Source organism: Carcharhinus amblyrhynchos, chromosome 29 (assembly GCF_965287045.1).
Source record: "Carcharhinus amblyrhynchos chromosome 29, sCarAmb.v2.hapA, whole genome shotgun sequence".
Lineage (NCBI taxonomy): Eukaryota > Metazoa > Chordata > Chondrichthyes > Carcharhiniformes > Carcharhinidae > Carcharhinus > Carcharhinus amblyrhynchos.
Genome location: NC_137352.1, coordinates 477,698 through 495,008, shown reverse-complemented (window position 1 = coordinate 495,008; position 17,311 = coordinate 477,698). Strand labels below are relative to the sequence as shown.

Genomic DNA, 17,311 nt, shown 5'->3' with positions numbered 1-17,311 from the left:
GGTGTTAAATGAATATTTTACATCTGTTTTCACCCACGAGAATGAGGAGGTAGTTATGGAACTCGGGGAGACAGACTGTGAGGTTCTAAAACAAATGGTCATAGGGAGTGACAAGGTATTGGAGATATTGGCGTGCTTAAAAGTGGACAAACCTTCAGGTCCGCATGAATTGTGTCCCAGGCTGTTGTTGGAGGCGAGGGATGAAATTGCAAGGGCTCTGACCCAAATTTTTAATTCCTCCGAAAGCGAGTGGCTTGTTTTACCAAATAAACTTGTTGGACTTTAACCTGGTGTTACTGTGTACTCCAGGAAGGTGCCAGAGGACAGGAGAACAGCTAATGTGATCCCACTATTTAAAAAAGTTTGTAGAGACAATCCAGGGAACTAGTATATATATAAATGCTGCGAAGGAAAATGTAACTGGTTTGATCAGTAAGTTTGCGGATGACATAAAGATTGATGGATTTGCAGATAGCGATAAGGACCATCAGAGGATACAGCAGGATATAGGTCGATTGGAGACTTGGGCGGAGACATGGCAGATGGAGTTTAATCCATACAAATGTGAGGCAATGCATTTTGGAAGGTCTAATACAGATAGGAAATATACAGTAAATGGCACAACCTTTAAGAGTATTGATAGGCAGAGGGATCTGGGTGTACAGGTACACAGGTCACTGAAAGTGGTAATGCAGGTGGAGAAGGTAGTCAAGAAGGCATATGGCATGCTTGTCTTCATCGGCTGGGGCATTGAGTTTAAAAATTGACAAGTCATGTTGCAGCTTTATAGAACCTTAGTGAGGCTGCACTTGGAATATAGTGTTCAATTCTGGTCACCACACTACCAGAAGGATGTGGAGGCTTTGGAGAGGGTACAGAAAAGATTTACCAGGATGTTGCTGGTATGAAGGACATTAGGTAGAAGGAGAGGTTGGAGAAACTTGCTTTGTTCTCACTGTAGCAACAGAGGTTGAGGGGGAGACCTGATAGAAGTCTACAAGATTATGAGGGGCATGAACAGAGTGGATAGTCAGAAGCTTTTTCCCAGGGTGGAAGAGTCAATTACTAGGGGGCACAGGTTTAAGGTGCGAGGGGCAAGATTTAAACAGATGTACAAGGCAAGTTTGTTTTTACACAGGGGGTGGTGGGTGCCTGGAAGTTGCTACCGGGGGAGATAGTGGAAGCAAATATGATAATGACTTTTAAGGGGCACCTTGACAAATATATGAATAGGATGGGAATAAAGGGATGTGGTCCCTCTAATGCACATGAGACACAGGGTGATATGATAAGGTGAATTCATGATTGGCTGAGCAATCATGATTGCTGCTTTAGTGACTGGATGCCAGTAAGCAGTGGCGTACCACAGGGATCTGTGTTGGGCCCCCTATTGTTTGTTATTTATATAAACAACATAGGTGACTATGTGGGGGTAGGATTCGTAAGTTTGTGGATGACACAAAGATTGGTCGGGTGGTTAACAGTGACGTTGAGTGTCTTGGGCTACAGGAAGATATAGACGAGATGGTCAAATGGGCGGATAAGTGGCAGATGGAAGTTAACCCTGAAAAGTGTCAGGTGATGCACTTTGAAAGGAGTAATTTGACAAGAAAGTACTCCAAGGTCTGACACTGGGAAGTTCCGAAGAACAAAGGGACTTTAGTATGTTTGTCCATAGATCTCTGAAAGTGGAAGGACGTTAATAGGATGGTGAAGAAGGCAAGTGGCACACTCGTCTTTACCAATCGGGTATAAATTACAAAAGCGGGGAAGTCATGTTGGAGTTGTAAAGAACTTTGGTGAGGCCACAGCTGGAGTAATGTGTGCAGTTCTGGTCGCCACATTATAGGAAGGACGTGAACACACTGGAGGGGGTGCAGAGGAGATTCACCAGGATGCTGCCTGGGATGGAGCATTTAATTTATAAAGAGAGGTTGGATAGGCTTGGGTTGTTTTCTCTAGAGCAGAGAAGACTGAGGGGCGACCTGATTGAGGTATTCAAGATTATAAAGGGCATGGACAGAGTGAATAGGGAGCAGCTGCTCTCCTTAGTGGAAGGGTCAGTTACGAGGGGGCACAAGTTAAAAATGAGGGGCAGGAGGTTTAGGGGGATTTGAGGAAAAACTATTTTATCCAGAGGATGGTGACGGGCTGGAATGAGCTGCCTGGGAGGGTGGTGGAGACGGGATGCCTCACATCCTTTAAAAAGATCCTGTATGAGTACTTGGCACGCCATAGCATTCAAGACTATGGGCCAAGTGCTGGCAAGTGGGGTTAGGTGGGCAGGTCAGGGCATTTCATGCGTTGGTGCAGACTGGATGGGCTGAAGGGCCTCTTCTGCACTGTAGTGTTCTGTGATTCTAATTCCAGATGCAGGAAGGATGTTCTTGATGCTAGGGGTGTCCAGAACCAGGGGTCACAGTCTGAGGATACAGGGTAGACCATTTAGGACTGGGATGAGGAGAAATGTCTTCACCCAGAGAGTGGTCAGCCTATGGAATTCACTCCCACACAAGGCAATTGAGGCCAAAACATGAACTGTTTCAAAAAGCAGTTACACACAGCACGAGGGAGTGGGGGTGGGTTGGGCAGGGAGGTGCGGGAACGAGATCAGGATATTGAATTGAATGATCCACCATGATCATAAATGAATGGCAGAATGGGCTTGAAGGGCCAAATGGCCTCCTCCTGCTCCTATTTCCCATGTTTCCATGTTTCAACTCAGTCTACTTTCAAACTTAAGCAATATGAATATTGACACAATTCTTCGAACCACACCCCCAGCAAAAATCAAAAATAATTTGAAAAAGACACACCTTTTATATCCTGTTTATCACACATTTCCCAACACACCCCAGTTACTCACATGCAGAGATCTCTGTCCCATTGCAAAAAACGGGAAAGTAATTGATAGAGGAATTTCCGGAGAGCCGCCATCATCTACCTTTGGAGTTTCGATGTCCATATTCCTGGTTCCAAACTGATACAGTAACTCTGAACACAACACTGGAAAACAGACAAAGCTTAGTGGAAAAAGATAATATCAAAGCTCAAAACACTAACTTTCCCCAAATTACTGACCTCTACTGCAGGCCATTGTCAGAATGAAGTAAATCCGCACAGCCACAGAGTTGCAAGTCATGATCCTACAACAGAAAATACAAGAAATTTGGATGTATGGCTTTCTTTAGCAAAGTGTTCCCCTTTCAGTCTCTTCCAATAATTCCAGCTCCGTTTCAGCCAGTCTGTCAGGTTCACTTTGCTGCCCCCAGAAACCTCTGTTTCTCACTTCATTAGGATTCACTCCTTTGAGCCTTCACTCAGAATCCTACAGGAGGCCATTCAGCCCATCGAGTCTGCACTGACAACTATTCCACCCAAGCCCTATCCTTGTAACTCCATATATTTACCCCGCTAATTCCTCTAAACTATGCATCCTGGAACACAAGGGGCAATTTAACACAGCCAATCTGCCTCATTCACACAACTTTGGACTGTGGGAGGAAAGCAAAACATCCAGAGGAAACCTACACAGACATGGGGAGAACATGCAAACTCCAAACAGTGACCCAAGCCAGGAATTGGACCCAGGTTCTGGAGCTGTGGGGCAACAGTGCCAACCATTGTGCCATCTCAATCTTCAACTTCCCCTACTTTCTCCAAGGCATTTAGACAGATGTTGGTATTAAGTCAGACTCTCACTTTTTCTGTCTAAGCCATACTAGTCCCTAAGATTCTTAGTGATTGATTTTTATGCTCCCACCTCCTCATATTCCACCAGTACTTCCCGTCCTTTGTCCAAATCCGTGGAGCTGTCTGTGCCTCAACTCATTGGTCAGTGATCAATGAAGGTATTTTCTCAATACTCAGGTGAACGGGACTCTCTCAGTCCCTCTGCACTCGTTTCAGAATCTGAGGCTGTGATTATTTTTGATTTCATTATTTTTACCCTTTTTAAAAAAATATCTCCAGCTCTGGTTTGGCTTCGTGTTGAAGTTTTTACTTTTATGGATGTACTGCTCAAAAATACAAATCAATGTCAATGTTATTGGTGTTACATGATGTGGGTATGCCGGCGTTGGACTGGCGTAAACACAGTAAAAAGTCTGACAACACCAGGTTTTAGTCCAACCGATTTATTTATATATATTCGAACTAAATATAATTATTGGTGTTACAGACAGATGGTGAGGTGCAGGAACAAAACCCTTACCCTCCACTGCCAGGCACTGATTCTGGGAACAATCTCTTCCTCACAAACAACATTGAAAGAAGCCACTCATTCATCACTGAATTGTACAATTAGTTTCATTGCTCTGCTCCTCCCCAAAAACCTTGCAAATGTTTCCCTTCAAGTATTTATTTAATTTGATTTTGAAAGTTCCAATTGAATCAGCTTTCAACGGCCTTTCAGACAGCAGATTTCAGAATATAACTTGATGCTTAAAATTTTCTATCATGTGAGATGTCGGCGTTGAACTGGGATAGGCTCAGTAAGTACCAAATAAACCTGTTGGATTTTAACCTGATGTTGTGAGACTTCTCACTAAAATTTTCTATCACTTGTTATGTTTGATCCTTTTGGTCACAAACCTTAAACTGGTCAATCCTCCAGCAACTGGGAACAGATTCTTGTTATTTACTTTATCAACCCTTGAGAGGTTGAACACTGCTAATTGGCTGGGTTGGATTTGTCCTGGTTTTTGTGTACAGGACATACCTGGGCAATTGTCCACACCATTGGATAGATGCCAGTGTTGTAACTGTACAAGAGCTTGGCTAGGGGAGCAGCAGGTTCTGGAGCACAAGTGTTCAGTACTATTGCCGGAGTGTTATCAGAGCCCATCGCCTTTGCAGTATCCAGTGCCTCCAACCGTTTCTTGTTATCACGTAAATCGGGGTCGGAGGTTAGTTTGTGTTCCACCCCAAAAGCTCTCCTCTGTCATCCGAAGTCTGGGTGCTGAATTTGGGGATGTGGATCTCCTGCCCCCCCGGATGTTGGCTGCAGGGACTTGCTGAACATAGAACATAGAACACTACAGCACAAACAGGCCCTTCGGCCCACGGGTTGCGCCGATCATATCCATACCTACCAGGCCATAGAACTATCTGTAACTCTCAATCCCACTAGATCCCATATACTCATCCAGAAGTCTTTTAAAAGACCCCAGCGAGTTCGCCTCCACCACTACCGACGGCAGCCGATTCCACTCACTCACCACCCTCTGAGTGAAAAACTTACCCCTGACATTTCCTCTGTACTTGCTTCCCAGCACCTTAAACCTGTGTCCTCTCGTAGCGACCATTTCAGCCCTGGGAAATAGCCTCTGAGAATCCACCCTATCTATTCCTCTCAACATTTTATAAACCCCGGAGCCCCCTGCCAGAGCCTCCCCATGGCAGTCTCCCCCCGCACAGTCCACAGTCTCCCCCCGCAGCCCCATAGTCTACCCACCCCCTCCCGTTTGCCCCATAGTCTACCCCTGCAGCCCACCCTGCCCCACAGCCGCCCTTCCTGCAGTCTCCCCCCTCCCGCAGTCCCTCGCCCCCCTCCCCCCCAGCTGAAGGCAATATGTGAGGGATGCGGATCAGGATGTGGGAACCGTGCTGCCATTGGTCAGAAAGCTGTTCATATTCGGCAGAAATGTGTCACAAAGAGAGAATTTCTCCCACATTGCGGTCAGTGTTATTCCACATTCTGGTCAGTGTTTTTCTTGTGTTCAGTGTTATTCCACATTTATGAATAAATTGAAGTTCCCCCCAGCTGCCCCCCATGGTGGGATTTGAACTCATGTCTGCGAAATATTATTTCCGATTTAAAGGGACGTTAGCTGCCTCTCATTGGTTTATCCAGAATCCCAGCCTCTCCCGGGTTAAACTTCTTCATCACTTTGCTTCTTCGCTAAAACTTTTCACTTCTATCCCTATTTTCAGCACATCCCAAATCCGCTTCTCCGACCGTAAATGTCACTGATTTATTATTCCAAAAGAACAGGAATCTTCTCAAAGAAATCGCTCTATTTCCATCAGTTAGAATGTAAACATTTTCAATTCAGAAATTACTCGATAAGGAACAAATTAGTTAAACAGCGAGAAAAATCTAAATCTGCCGCGATTATTTACATTGATTTTCAATCGATCAAACTTTCAGAATTGGGGATTGTCTCCAATCTGACCAATTCCAAATGAATCCAAAAAACTGTTTGTGACATTTAGCAATCCCAGTCTGTAGATATCCTAACCCTAACGTCATAACCCCCTAACCCCCAACCCCTGACCCTGGCCCCGACCCAGGTATCGCTACAAGAGTTCCACAGAGGGAAAGAAAAATCCGAACTGGAAGCAAATTATTGTTGAAATGCAAAATAACATGAAATGCTGGAAAATCTCAGCAGGTCTGACAGCAAAAGTGGAGAGAAAAGCTTTCTGATCAGTGACCCTGCGTCAGGGTTTCAGTTTTTTGTTTCTCTGTCCACAGAAGCTGCCAGATTCTGTCCTGTCCAAATAAATGTGAACATAGCCCGGGAAAGGATATCAGGCCAAGAATAAGTTTCTGAGAGAATGGATTGAATTCACATCAGAGAAAATAAACCAGGGAGGGAGCGAGATCCAAGTGTAAAATGAACAAGAAGTGAAATAAAACATTAGAAGGAAGAAGAATTAATGCCAATTAAGATTGTTGAATAAAAGGTGCTAAATGCACAAAACATTGCCAGTAAATTTGTTGAGTTAAACGTTTGAGATTCTAAAGTATTGATCTGTCCAGAGAAGGTTCAGGTTAAAGAGGGTTTGAGAACTGGGAATGTTCTTGTCTGAGGGGATTGGGTGCAGAAGTGGATTCTCTTGATAAGAGTTTGGAAAGGGAAGGGATCGTATCTTTCTGTCCGGGTCCACAACCTGAAGAGGAACCATAATGAATAACTTTACCTCAGCTAATCTTTAGGTGACTAATGTAAACAGTAATATGTCCAAGCTGCTTTCCAGATTAGGTTAAAAGCAAATTACTGCAGATGCTGGAATCTGAAACCAAAAGAGAAACGCTGAAAAATCTCAGCAGGTCTGGCAGCATCTGTAGGGAGAGAAAAGAGCTGACATTTTGTGTCCAAAGCTTTGACAAAGGGTCATCTGGACTCAAGGTATCAGCTCATTTCTCTCCTTACAGATGCTGCCAGACCTGCTGAGATTTTCTAGCATTTTCTGTATTGGTTTCAGATTAGTTTGTTTTAGTCCAATAAGGGGAAGGTATGTTGGATATTGTACTCAGAAGTCACGTGTGCCAAATGATGAATGGGAAGCATCAGGGGAAAGAACAAGCCTAACAGGTTTGATAGAAAAGCTGACAGGGATGCAAAGTCAATGCAAAATGCCAATTTCAAAAAGAGTAGAAAGGTTGGCACAGTCATTAGCGCTGCTGCCTGGTGCTATATAAATGCAGGCAGTGGCATAGTGGTTAGCACTGCTGCCTCAAAGGGTCAGGGACCCAGGGTCATTTCTGGCCTTGGGTCACTGTCTGTGTGGAGTCTGCACATTCTTCCTATGTCTACATATGTTTCCTCCATGTGCTCTGGTTTCCTCCCACAGTCCATAGATGTGCAGGTTAGGTGAATTGGCCATGATAAATTGCCCCTTAGTGTCCCAAGATTTGTAGGTTACAGGGGAGACGATGGCCTAGTGGTATTATCACTAGACTATTAATCTAGAAACTCAGCTAATGTTCTGGGGACCCAGGTTTAAATCCCACCATGGTGTAATTTGAATTCAATAAAAATATCTGGAATTAACAATCTACTGATGGCCATGAAACCATTATCGGAAAAACCCAACAGGTTCACTAATGTCCTTTAGGAAAGGAAATCTGTCGTCCTTACCCAGTTGGGCCCACATGTGACTCCTGTGCCACAGCAACTCTCAGCTGCCCTCCAACAGCAACTAAGGGATGGGCAATAAATGCTGGCCAGCTAGCAATGCCAACGTCCCATGAATGAATAATAAAACCAATTAGGGGAATTAGCCATGGTAAATGCATAGAGTTATGGGGATGGGGCAGAGGGTGAGCCGATAAAATGTTCTTTCAGAGAGTGAGTGCAGACTTGATGGGCTGAATGGTCTCCCTCTGTATTGTTGGGTTTCTATGGTTCTATGGTACATGTAGCAAAACAATACACAAACAATGAGATTATTCAAATGATGGATCATTCAGGTGCAAATTAAATATATTTTCACAGGAAGTCTTGTAGTAAAAGCAAGAATTGGTAGCACGAACAGGGAATTTAAAATGAGTCATGAAAAGGGTGCAGACAAATCCTGAGCTGCCAGTACAAAAGAATCAAACAGAATCTACAAAAAAGGAAAACAAACTGAAGATTTTGAAGAATGAGATATTGTAAATGTGGGATTATTTCTACACAGATGGAAGGAATTGTAAGTTTCATTGCTGGTGAAGTAATGTTAGAGCAACCACGTAGCTAGTTTGCTTTAGTTACACTTGAGTATCACCGTGGGAATAGTAATGTGCAAGATGATTAGGTAAATGATTTAGGTAATGAATTAATGATGAAAATACTTGTGGATTTCAAAGGAAAATAGCATCAGGTCCTGATTATTGTCATAATTCATAGGTTTCGTAGAAAGCTTGAGATGGAACAGCACAGGGTCTGAATCCTTCAAATAACTTTGGAAGTGGATAAATTGCCACGTGGCTGGGAATTGAAAACTTAGCAAACACTGTCCTAGAAGGAAGGAACAATGCAACAAAGATCATTAGGCCCAATCAGCCTAACATCAGTAATGGCCAAAAATAATACTTGGTTAAAAAAATATTGGTTAGTTTGGATGATCAGCAGGGATTTCTGAGCGGATATAGTTTGAGAGGAAGAATAATGAGAGGACATACACAACACTAAAATGTTTAAATTAGTGAAGATATTTAAAGGTTCCATCACAGAGGTTTTCTTTAAAAGTGGAAGACAAATGCAATCTTATTTTGTAAATCCTGGGAGAATGAATATAACATATTCTAAACCTTTACAAACCACTGGATAAAATAATACAATACCAGAAATCAGACAATTTGGTGATGATGACAAATTAGATCAACAAAGATTTTAGTATTACAGCAGAACTTGTTTAAAGGAGATTGTAGACAAGTGTTCAAATGAAAGGTTTTTGTTGACGTAAACTGGAACAATTATTTACTCTGGTAAATTGCTTGTGAGACTATGGCAATGTAAAATGGTCGTCAAAATGAGGGCATTTATATCGTGTTTTAACTAGTGCTGTAGGAAAATGAATGGCTTATCACAAACAATTCAGAAGCAGAATCCCTAATTCACTTTAAAAGAATTGTTAATAAATATTTTAAAAGAGTAAAGGAGAATAGGTTTTGGGGACAGGCTAATGGAACAGATCTAAATAGTTTCTGATGAAAGGTCACTGACCTGAAACATTCAGTCAGCTTCTCTCTCCACAGATGCTGCCAGACCCACTGAATATTTCCAACACTTCAGTTTTTGTTTCAGATCTCCAGAATCTTCAGGATTTTGATGTTTGTTTTTGAGGTAAACTTCTGCATTAGTTTGCATTGTTTATAGGGTTCATTACATCGACCAGCACTCCCAGAGATTACTCAACTTCATTTAGCGTTCACGTGTTACTTACATTGTGAAGACTACACACTATTTTAAGGCCTAGTGTTGTTGTAATGTTAGTATACACTGACTTCATCATTCTAGTTTGAAGGAGAATAATATTTCACTTCAATTCCTTGGGATTTGTCAACCATCTCACATTAACCGGGTGTTGTGAGACTTACTGACCAGATGAATGGGATACATTGAATCAAAGCCCAACATTTCATTCCTGTTCAGCCTGATACTTTGGTCATTTAATTCCAGTTCAGTGGAATACCACTGCACAAATGGGTTACAATAATCATTCCAGGGATACAACAGTGTAACTCTCGTTTGGAATACATGGACCACCATCTCATTCATTTTCAGTGGGCTACACTAACAAATCTACTTTGATTTAGAGACATAACCTGACCTCACTACTCCAGCTCACTAAGTCTGGGATACATGGACTTCCTCAAAGTTGGTAAATTTTGAACTCCAGGGACCTAGCGATGGAATTGAAGCTTTTGAGAATGTTAGTTGTTGAGCAGTGGGAAATGAGTTAATGTCCAAATACAAATTATACAAAAATTTAGAAAATTAAATTCTAAAGCTCATTGGAAACTGCACAATGCAGGAATCAGAGGTTTTAATTTTGTGGGTAGATTGGGGAAGCTGGAATATTCTCTTGAGAAAAAAAAGATTGAGAGGAAATTTGATAAAAGTGTTCAAGATCACTGAGCAGAGGAGACAGAGAAACGGTTCAGAGGATATTGGTTTGAGGTGATTGGCAACAGAACCAATAGTGTCAAGGAAACATTTCTTCAGGCGGCCAGGGGTTGGGATCAGAAATACCCTGTGTGGTGGAAGCAGATCGAACTGTGGCTTTCAAAAGAGAATTGCTTCAGTATCTAAAGAAAAATATTGTGGGACTAGAATGATAAGGAACAAGCGGAATTTATCACAGAGCCAAGGGATTTTAACACCTAAAGGTCACAGAACAATTCAACCCAACATATGAAAGATGATTTGATCGGTATCATACCAAATTCCAATGTCTCGTTGAATCAGTGTCCCGGAAGAAAGACTACATTTCTATAGCGCCTTTCATCACAGCAGGACGTTACAGCATTGGATTCCCTGTGGTCACTATTATAAGGTAAGAAATGATTTGAAAAATCAAACAGAAAACCTACCTTGTGCTTAGTCTCAGCGCATTTCCTATACCCTTCAGATACCGGGCTACGGCAGAGTTTAAAATCGGACGGTTTCGCTAATTATTCCAGGTTACGAAATGAGCCAGAGAAGCCAGGAGACGAGAGAGATTGAAATGGAAAAGAATGAAAAGGTTCTTTTCTTTTTGATTGTGAGTTGACAACGCGGTCTTGGTGGCTTTGGATTCGGGTTGTGTGGGTCTTGGTTGTAACCTGAGCTTTCAGAAGTTGCTTGAAGAGAAAGCGAGTGTTCTGACCAAAATGTCAACGATTTGGAGGAAATCAGAAATAAAAAGCCCAGAGTCAAGAATAAGCCTCCTTTTCATGTCCTTCACAGACAAAAGCTTCCACTTTTTCTCAGCCGTAGCTCCAGTTTCATAATTTGCATTTCTCGCTATCAGGAATTCCACTGATTAAAGAATTGGTGATAAAAGGCAAATCGGCTCTCAGGCGGAATGAAGATTCACAACAGAACCATTTATCTCAATTTCAAACCCAGGATAACGCCGGATACAATTTCCAAATGTAGGAAATGTACAGCCTTATTATCCACACAGTTACAGAATCATCTCACTAAACTCCCTTCATAATCAAATATTCCCCATCATCTCCTCTGGATCGACAGGGCGGCTCTAATCCCCTTGGCACAGCTAATCTTCCCGCTGATAGGAAGTCAAAAAGATCACATATTTATTCAGAACAATTCCTTAAATCTGCTCCTGGGATTTCCCGACGCCTCTCCCATAATCATTTTCAATTCCATTCCCACGCGGAGATTTCTGTTCTTATTAACACTAATGTTACAATTTAAAGTTAATTCTCTTGATTCAGATACCTGCCTGAAAAGTTAGTTTATTTTCCTATGTTTAGTTGGTTATTTTCCTGTTACTGTTCATTATAACGGCCAATTCCTACAGCAGAACAACAAAAATCCCTCTTTCTGTAATTCCAAATTGTGATTTCTGTTAACTTTAACTTTGTTGATGAAGTTTCAGTTAGAGTTGATTCTGCTTCTAAATTTACTCGATGCGGAGCTCGGGGGGCGGCAGAAGGTGACCGTTCGGTCCCTCGAGTTGACTCCGTCATTCAAGAAGTTCATTGGTTGATTTTCTGCCTCAATTTCCACCTTTTGTCCACCCCAAGTCCTCTCATTCTCTCAGGAACCAGAATTCTGCCACTGAAGTGAATTGATGGCGTTGCTGCTTTTCCTGTTAACTCCAATTGCTATAATCTAACCCCTCGAGTAAAAATATTATTATATCATCACCGAGAAATGATTGTTTCTGCTAGTGTTCATTTCAATCCGCTTATTATAAAACCCAGGCTGCTGTACAATTGTATTGGCCACCAGAAATGTATTTATTTTACTGAGGACTTTTGCACTTTTTAATTCTGTTGATCAGGTCGTTTCTTCCTGTTGAGGTCATTGTGATGATGTGTTAAACTCTGTCCTGTTACTGACATTCTGCTATTCAGAAAGTTTCTGACACGACCTGCTCAGTTGTTTCTTTCTGTTTCATAATAATATTACACATATTAATTCCAATACTGCTGATAAATTGCTCTTTTGACAACCTTTAACCCTAAGTGTATCGTTGCTACTATTCACTTTTAGCTTGCTTGGGAGCATGTTTTTATGCGGCCTGTAAACTAATTTCTCTGCTAAATGTAATCCAGTTGATAACGATGCCGTTTCAGTTAACTGTAGTCTCACGATTCACATTGCTGTCCTTTTGAAGCCAATTTAACAGCTTCCATTGACGCTTTCAGCCCCTCAGCCAAATTTTCCTGATTGCTCGAATGCTTCTTGGGTGAACTCCAGTCCTCCAGGGAAAGATTCTTTTCCAGCTAACAGTCCATTTGGCGGGGCTGCAATTTTTGCTAATTTGCTGTATCCAATTGAAACGCAAATTGTGAGACTTTTTCTAAAATTCAAATCTCATTCACAGAATCACAGATTATGACAGTGCAGAAGAGGAGGCCTTTCGGCCCATCGAGTCTGCACTGGCGCATGAAACACCCTGAGCTGCCCACCTGATTTGATCATTAATAATCTTATTTCTGGGAACTCGACTTTTGCTAAATTTGCTATTTCTGGTAGATAAAATCAGCTTGTTCAGGGAAAGTTGTAAAGTCGCCACGGGTCCCAGATGATCAAAGGCTGCTGTTTAGTTTGATTGATGTGCTGACTGGCGGTGATTTAACCTGAAGATCATCACACCTGAGACAAGAGGCAAAGTTCAATAACCTCAGCCAGGAGTGGAACTGAACACCTGCTGTTGGCGCCACCAGTCATCCAGCCAACTGCCTCAACTGAAGAATAATTAAAGCTACAACTTTTCATGAATCTTACAGTTTCACACAATTGTTCATCAAATCCGCAGTTTCATCAAATGAGCAGTTTGAGCAAAAAGCAGGTAATAATAGGCCGACTAGCCTAACATCAATTAATAATAATGGAGTCAAGCAGAGTCAGCACTGCTTAGCAAGAAGGAAATCGTGTTTGACTAAGTTATTAGAAATGTTGGAGGAAGTCTCAACCAGAGGTGGATAAAGGGGTAGATCTATTGCATTTGGACTTCCAGAAGGTGTTCGACAAGGTCTCTCACAAAAGATTAAGTCATTAGATAAGAGCCCATGGAGGTAGGGTACTGGCATGGATAGAGAATTGGCTAATGGACGTAGAAACATCGAAACTAGAAACAAGAATAGGCCATTCAGCCCTTCGAGCCTGCTCCACCTTTCATTTTAATCATTGATCATCAAATTCAATATCCTGATCCTCCCTTCCTCACATATCCCTTGACTCCTTCAGCTCCAAGAGCTATATCTAATTTCTTCTTGAAATCACACAACGTTTTGGCCTCAATACTTTCTGTGGTAGTGAATTTCACACATTCACCACTTTCTGGGTGAAGAAATTTCTCCTCATCTCAGACCTAAAAGGTTTACCTCTAGTTCTGGACTCCCACACTATTGGGAACATTCTTTCTGAATCTATCCTGTCTAACCCTGTTAGAATTTTGTAAGTTTCTATGAGACCCACTATCATGCTTCTAAACCCCAGTGACTATAATCCTAACTGACTTAATCTCGCTTCATTTGATAGATCTGCCATCCAAGGAAAGTCTGGTAAACCTTCACTGTCTTCCCTCTATAGTGAGGACATCCTTCCTCAGGAGATGTTTGCATCCATGCGATCAACAAGCGCCTTAAGTTAAGTTTAAGTCTATTTAAATTTGTTTTTTAGTGTCACAAGTAGGCTTACAGTAACACCGCAATGTAGTTACTCTGAGAATCTACTGTTCGGCTTCACTGAGGGGAACTTACCGTAGTCAATGCACTTTACCGACTTGATTCAAATGATTAAAACTCTGATGGGGTATTGAAGGAGAGGGTGGGCTATCCTTCTCAGGAATGTTGAATTACGGATCACTGTTGAAACAGAACGGGGTCTCTCTTTTCAGGCAGAAATGATATGGATGTTGAAGCATAAGTGAGAGCAGGGTAGGAAAGGAGGATGTAGCAGGCAAGAGAGAACGTTATGGTCTCATGAAGTATGGAAGGCTGGGAGAGAGGGCAAAAGGCCAGTGTAGTGGGTGCACAGTGGCTGGGAGGCGGAGGGTGTGAGAGAGAGATAGCAGGAGGGTACGAGAAAATTGAGAGAGTGCGAGAGAGAGTGAGAGGGTTAGCGAAAGCTGGATAGGATGGAAAAATGTGGGGGTGGGGGTTCAGTGGGAAAGAGAATAGGTAAGAGGAGAGAATGTGCAACATGGAATGGGTGAAAACGTGTGAAGGGCGGAGGAGAAAGTTCAGGAAAGAGGAATAAGAGCAGAAGTGCGAGTGAGTGGGAAAGGTACAGCAGAATGATAATGGAAAGAAAAGGAGAGAACACAGAACATTGCAGCGCAGAACAGGCCCTTCGGCCCACGATGTTGCGCCGACCAATTAAAAAGCAATGACCTTCTAACCTAAACCAATCCCTTTCCATCCATAAACCTATCCACGGATCTCTTAAACGCCCCCAAACTAGGCGCATTTACAACTGCAGCAGGCAGGGTATTCCAATCCCTCACCACCCTCTGGGTAAAGAACCTACCTCTGACAGCCGTCCTATAACTACCCCCCCTTAATTTGAAGCTATGCCCCCTCGTGCTAGCTTTCTCCATCCGAGGAAAAAGACTATCACTGTCCACCCTGTCTAAACCTCTAGTCATCTTGTGTGTTTCAATGGGGTCCCCCCATAGCCACCTTCTTTCTAACGAGAACAACCTCAGGTCCCTCAGTCTCTCCTCATAGGACCTCCCCTCCATACCAGGCAGTATCCTCGTGGACGTCCTCTGCACCCTCTCCAGGGCCTCCACATCCTTCCTATAATGTGGGGACCAGAACTGCACACAATACTCCAAGTGCGGCCGCACCAGAGTTTTGTACAGTTGCAACATGACGCTGTGGCTCCTAAATTCAATCCCCCTACCAAACCTGCGGAGGGATGTTTGGCCTTGGGGGGAGTGCAGAGGAAGTTTGCTAGGCTGATACCGGAGTTGAGGGGGTTGAGCTATGAGGAGAGGCTGAATAAACTGGGCTTGTACTCGTTAGAGTTTAGAAGAATGAGGGGAGATCTCATTGAGATGTATAGGATGGTGAATGGGATGGATAGGATAGAGGTGGAAAGACTCTTCCCGCTCAAAAAAGACAGTGGGACTAGGGGGCACAGCCTCAAGATAAAAGGGGGGCGGTTTGGAACGGAGTTGAGGAGGAACTTCTTCACTCAAAGGGTGGTGAATCTCTGGAGTTCTCTGCCCGTTGAAGTGGTGGAGGCTGCCTCGCTAAATATTTTTAAGACGCGGGTTGATGGGTTTTTGATAGGAGAGGGGATTAAGGGTTATGGGGAGAGGGCGGGAAAGTGGAACTGAGCAGCGACAGATCAGCCATGATCTTACTGAATGGCGGGGCAGGCTCGAAGGGCTGGATGGCCTACTCCTGCTCCTATTTCTTATGTTCTTATGTTCTTATAAACGCCAAGACACCGTATGCCTTCCTAACAAACTTATCCACTTGATTCCCAACTTTCAGGGATCTATGTACACATACACCTCGATCCCTCTGTTCATCCACACTATTCAGAGTCCTACCGTTAGCCCTATACTCTACACATCTGTTATTCCTGCCAAAGTGAATTACCTCACACTTTTCTGCATTAAACTCCATCCGCCACCTCTCGGCCCAGCTCTGCATCTTGTCCAAGTCTCTCTGTAAACTATGACACCCTTCCTCACTATCTACCACACCTCCGACTTTGGTGTCATCAGCAAATTTACTAATCCACCCAACTATACCCTCATCCAGATCATTTATAAAAATTGCAAACAGCAGTGGCCCCAAAACAGATCCCTGAGGCACACCGCTAGTAACTGAACTCCATGACGAATACTTACCATCAACCACCACCCTCTGTCTCCTATCTGCTAGCCAATTCCTGATCCAGTTACCTAAATCACCCTCAATCCCATACATCTGCATTTTCTGCAGAAGCCTTCCATGGTGAACCTTATCAAACGCCTTACTAAAGTCCATATATACCACGTCAACTGCCTTACCCCCATCCACCTCTTTGGTCACTTTCTCAAAAAACTCAATAAGGTTAGTAAGGCACGACCTACCCTCCACAAAACCGTGCTGACTATCTCCAATCAATTCATTACTCTCTAAATAACTATAAATCCTATCCCGAATAATTTTTTCTAAAACCTTGCCCACAACAGAAGTGTGACTCACCGGTCTATAATTCCCGGGGAAGTCTCTGTTCCCCTTCTTAAACAATGGGACAACATTCGCTAACCTCCAATCTTCTGGTACTATACCAGAGGCCAACGACGACCTGAAGATCAGAGCCAGAGGCTCTGCAATCGCCTCTCTTGCCTCCCAGAGAATCCTAGGGTGAATCCCGTCCGGCCCAGGGGACTTATCTATTTTCAAACCCTCAAGAATATCTAGCACATCCTCCCTATCAACTGCAATACTGTCCAGTTTACAACCCTGCAACCCAGTGTTCTCCACAGCTACATTTATGTCCCCCTGCGTGAATACTGAAGAGAAATATTGGTTCAATGCCTCTCCAGTCTCTTCCGGTTCCACACATAACCTCCCACTGCTGTCTCTAACTGGCCCTAATCTTGCCCTAACCAATCTTCTGTTCTTAACATATCTATAGAACGCCTTAGGATTCTCCTTAATCCTATCAGCCAAAGTCTTCTCATGTCCTCTTTTAGCCCTTCTTAACTCACTCTTTAACTCCCTCCTAAAGGGGGTGTGAGTAGGCAGAATAGACAATGGAAGTGGGAGAGTCTGAAGGGGAGTTTGACAGCTATGGGACAGAATTTAGATCTTGCAGGAGTGAAGATGGAGACAGAAGCTGCATTGTAGAGAGATGGAGACAGTGTAATGGAAAGGGGGATGGAGAGGTTATGGGAAAGGCAGCAGTAA

The 17,311-nt window shown here is 43.1% G+C and overlaps 1 protein-coding gene across 1 annotated transcript in view; it reads right to left on the bottom strand.

The window, feature by feature from the left end:
* tecta (tectorin alpha) overlaps positions 1-3,142 on the bottom strand; it is a 97,673-nt gene extending 94,531 nt beyond the window's left edge. Inside the window, exons 1-2 of the mRNA XM_080214551.1 lie at positions 3,082-3,142; positions 2,867-2,994 (exon numbers count right to left, since the gene is read on the bottom strand). Coding sequence (XP_080070677.1) covers positions 2,867-2,994; positions 3,082-3,142 — 189 coding nt within the window. The remainder of the gene's footprint in view (positions 1-2,866; positions 2,995-3,081) is intronic.
* Between the last annotated feature and the right edge of the window lie 14,169 nt (positions 3,143-17,311).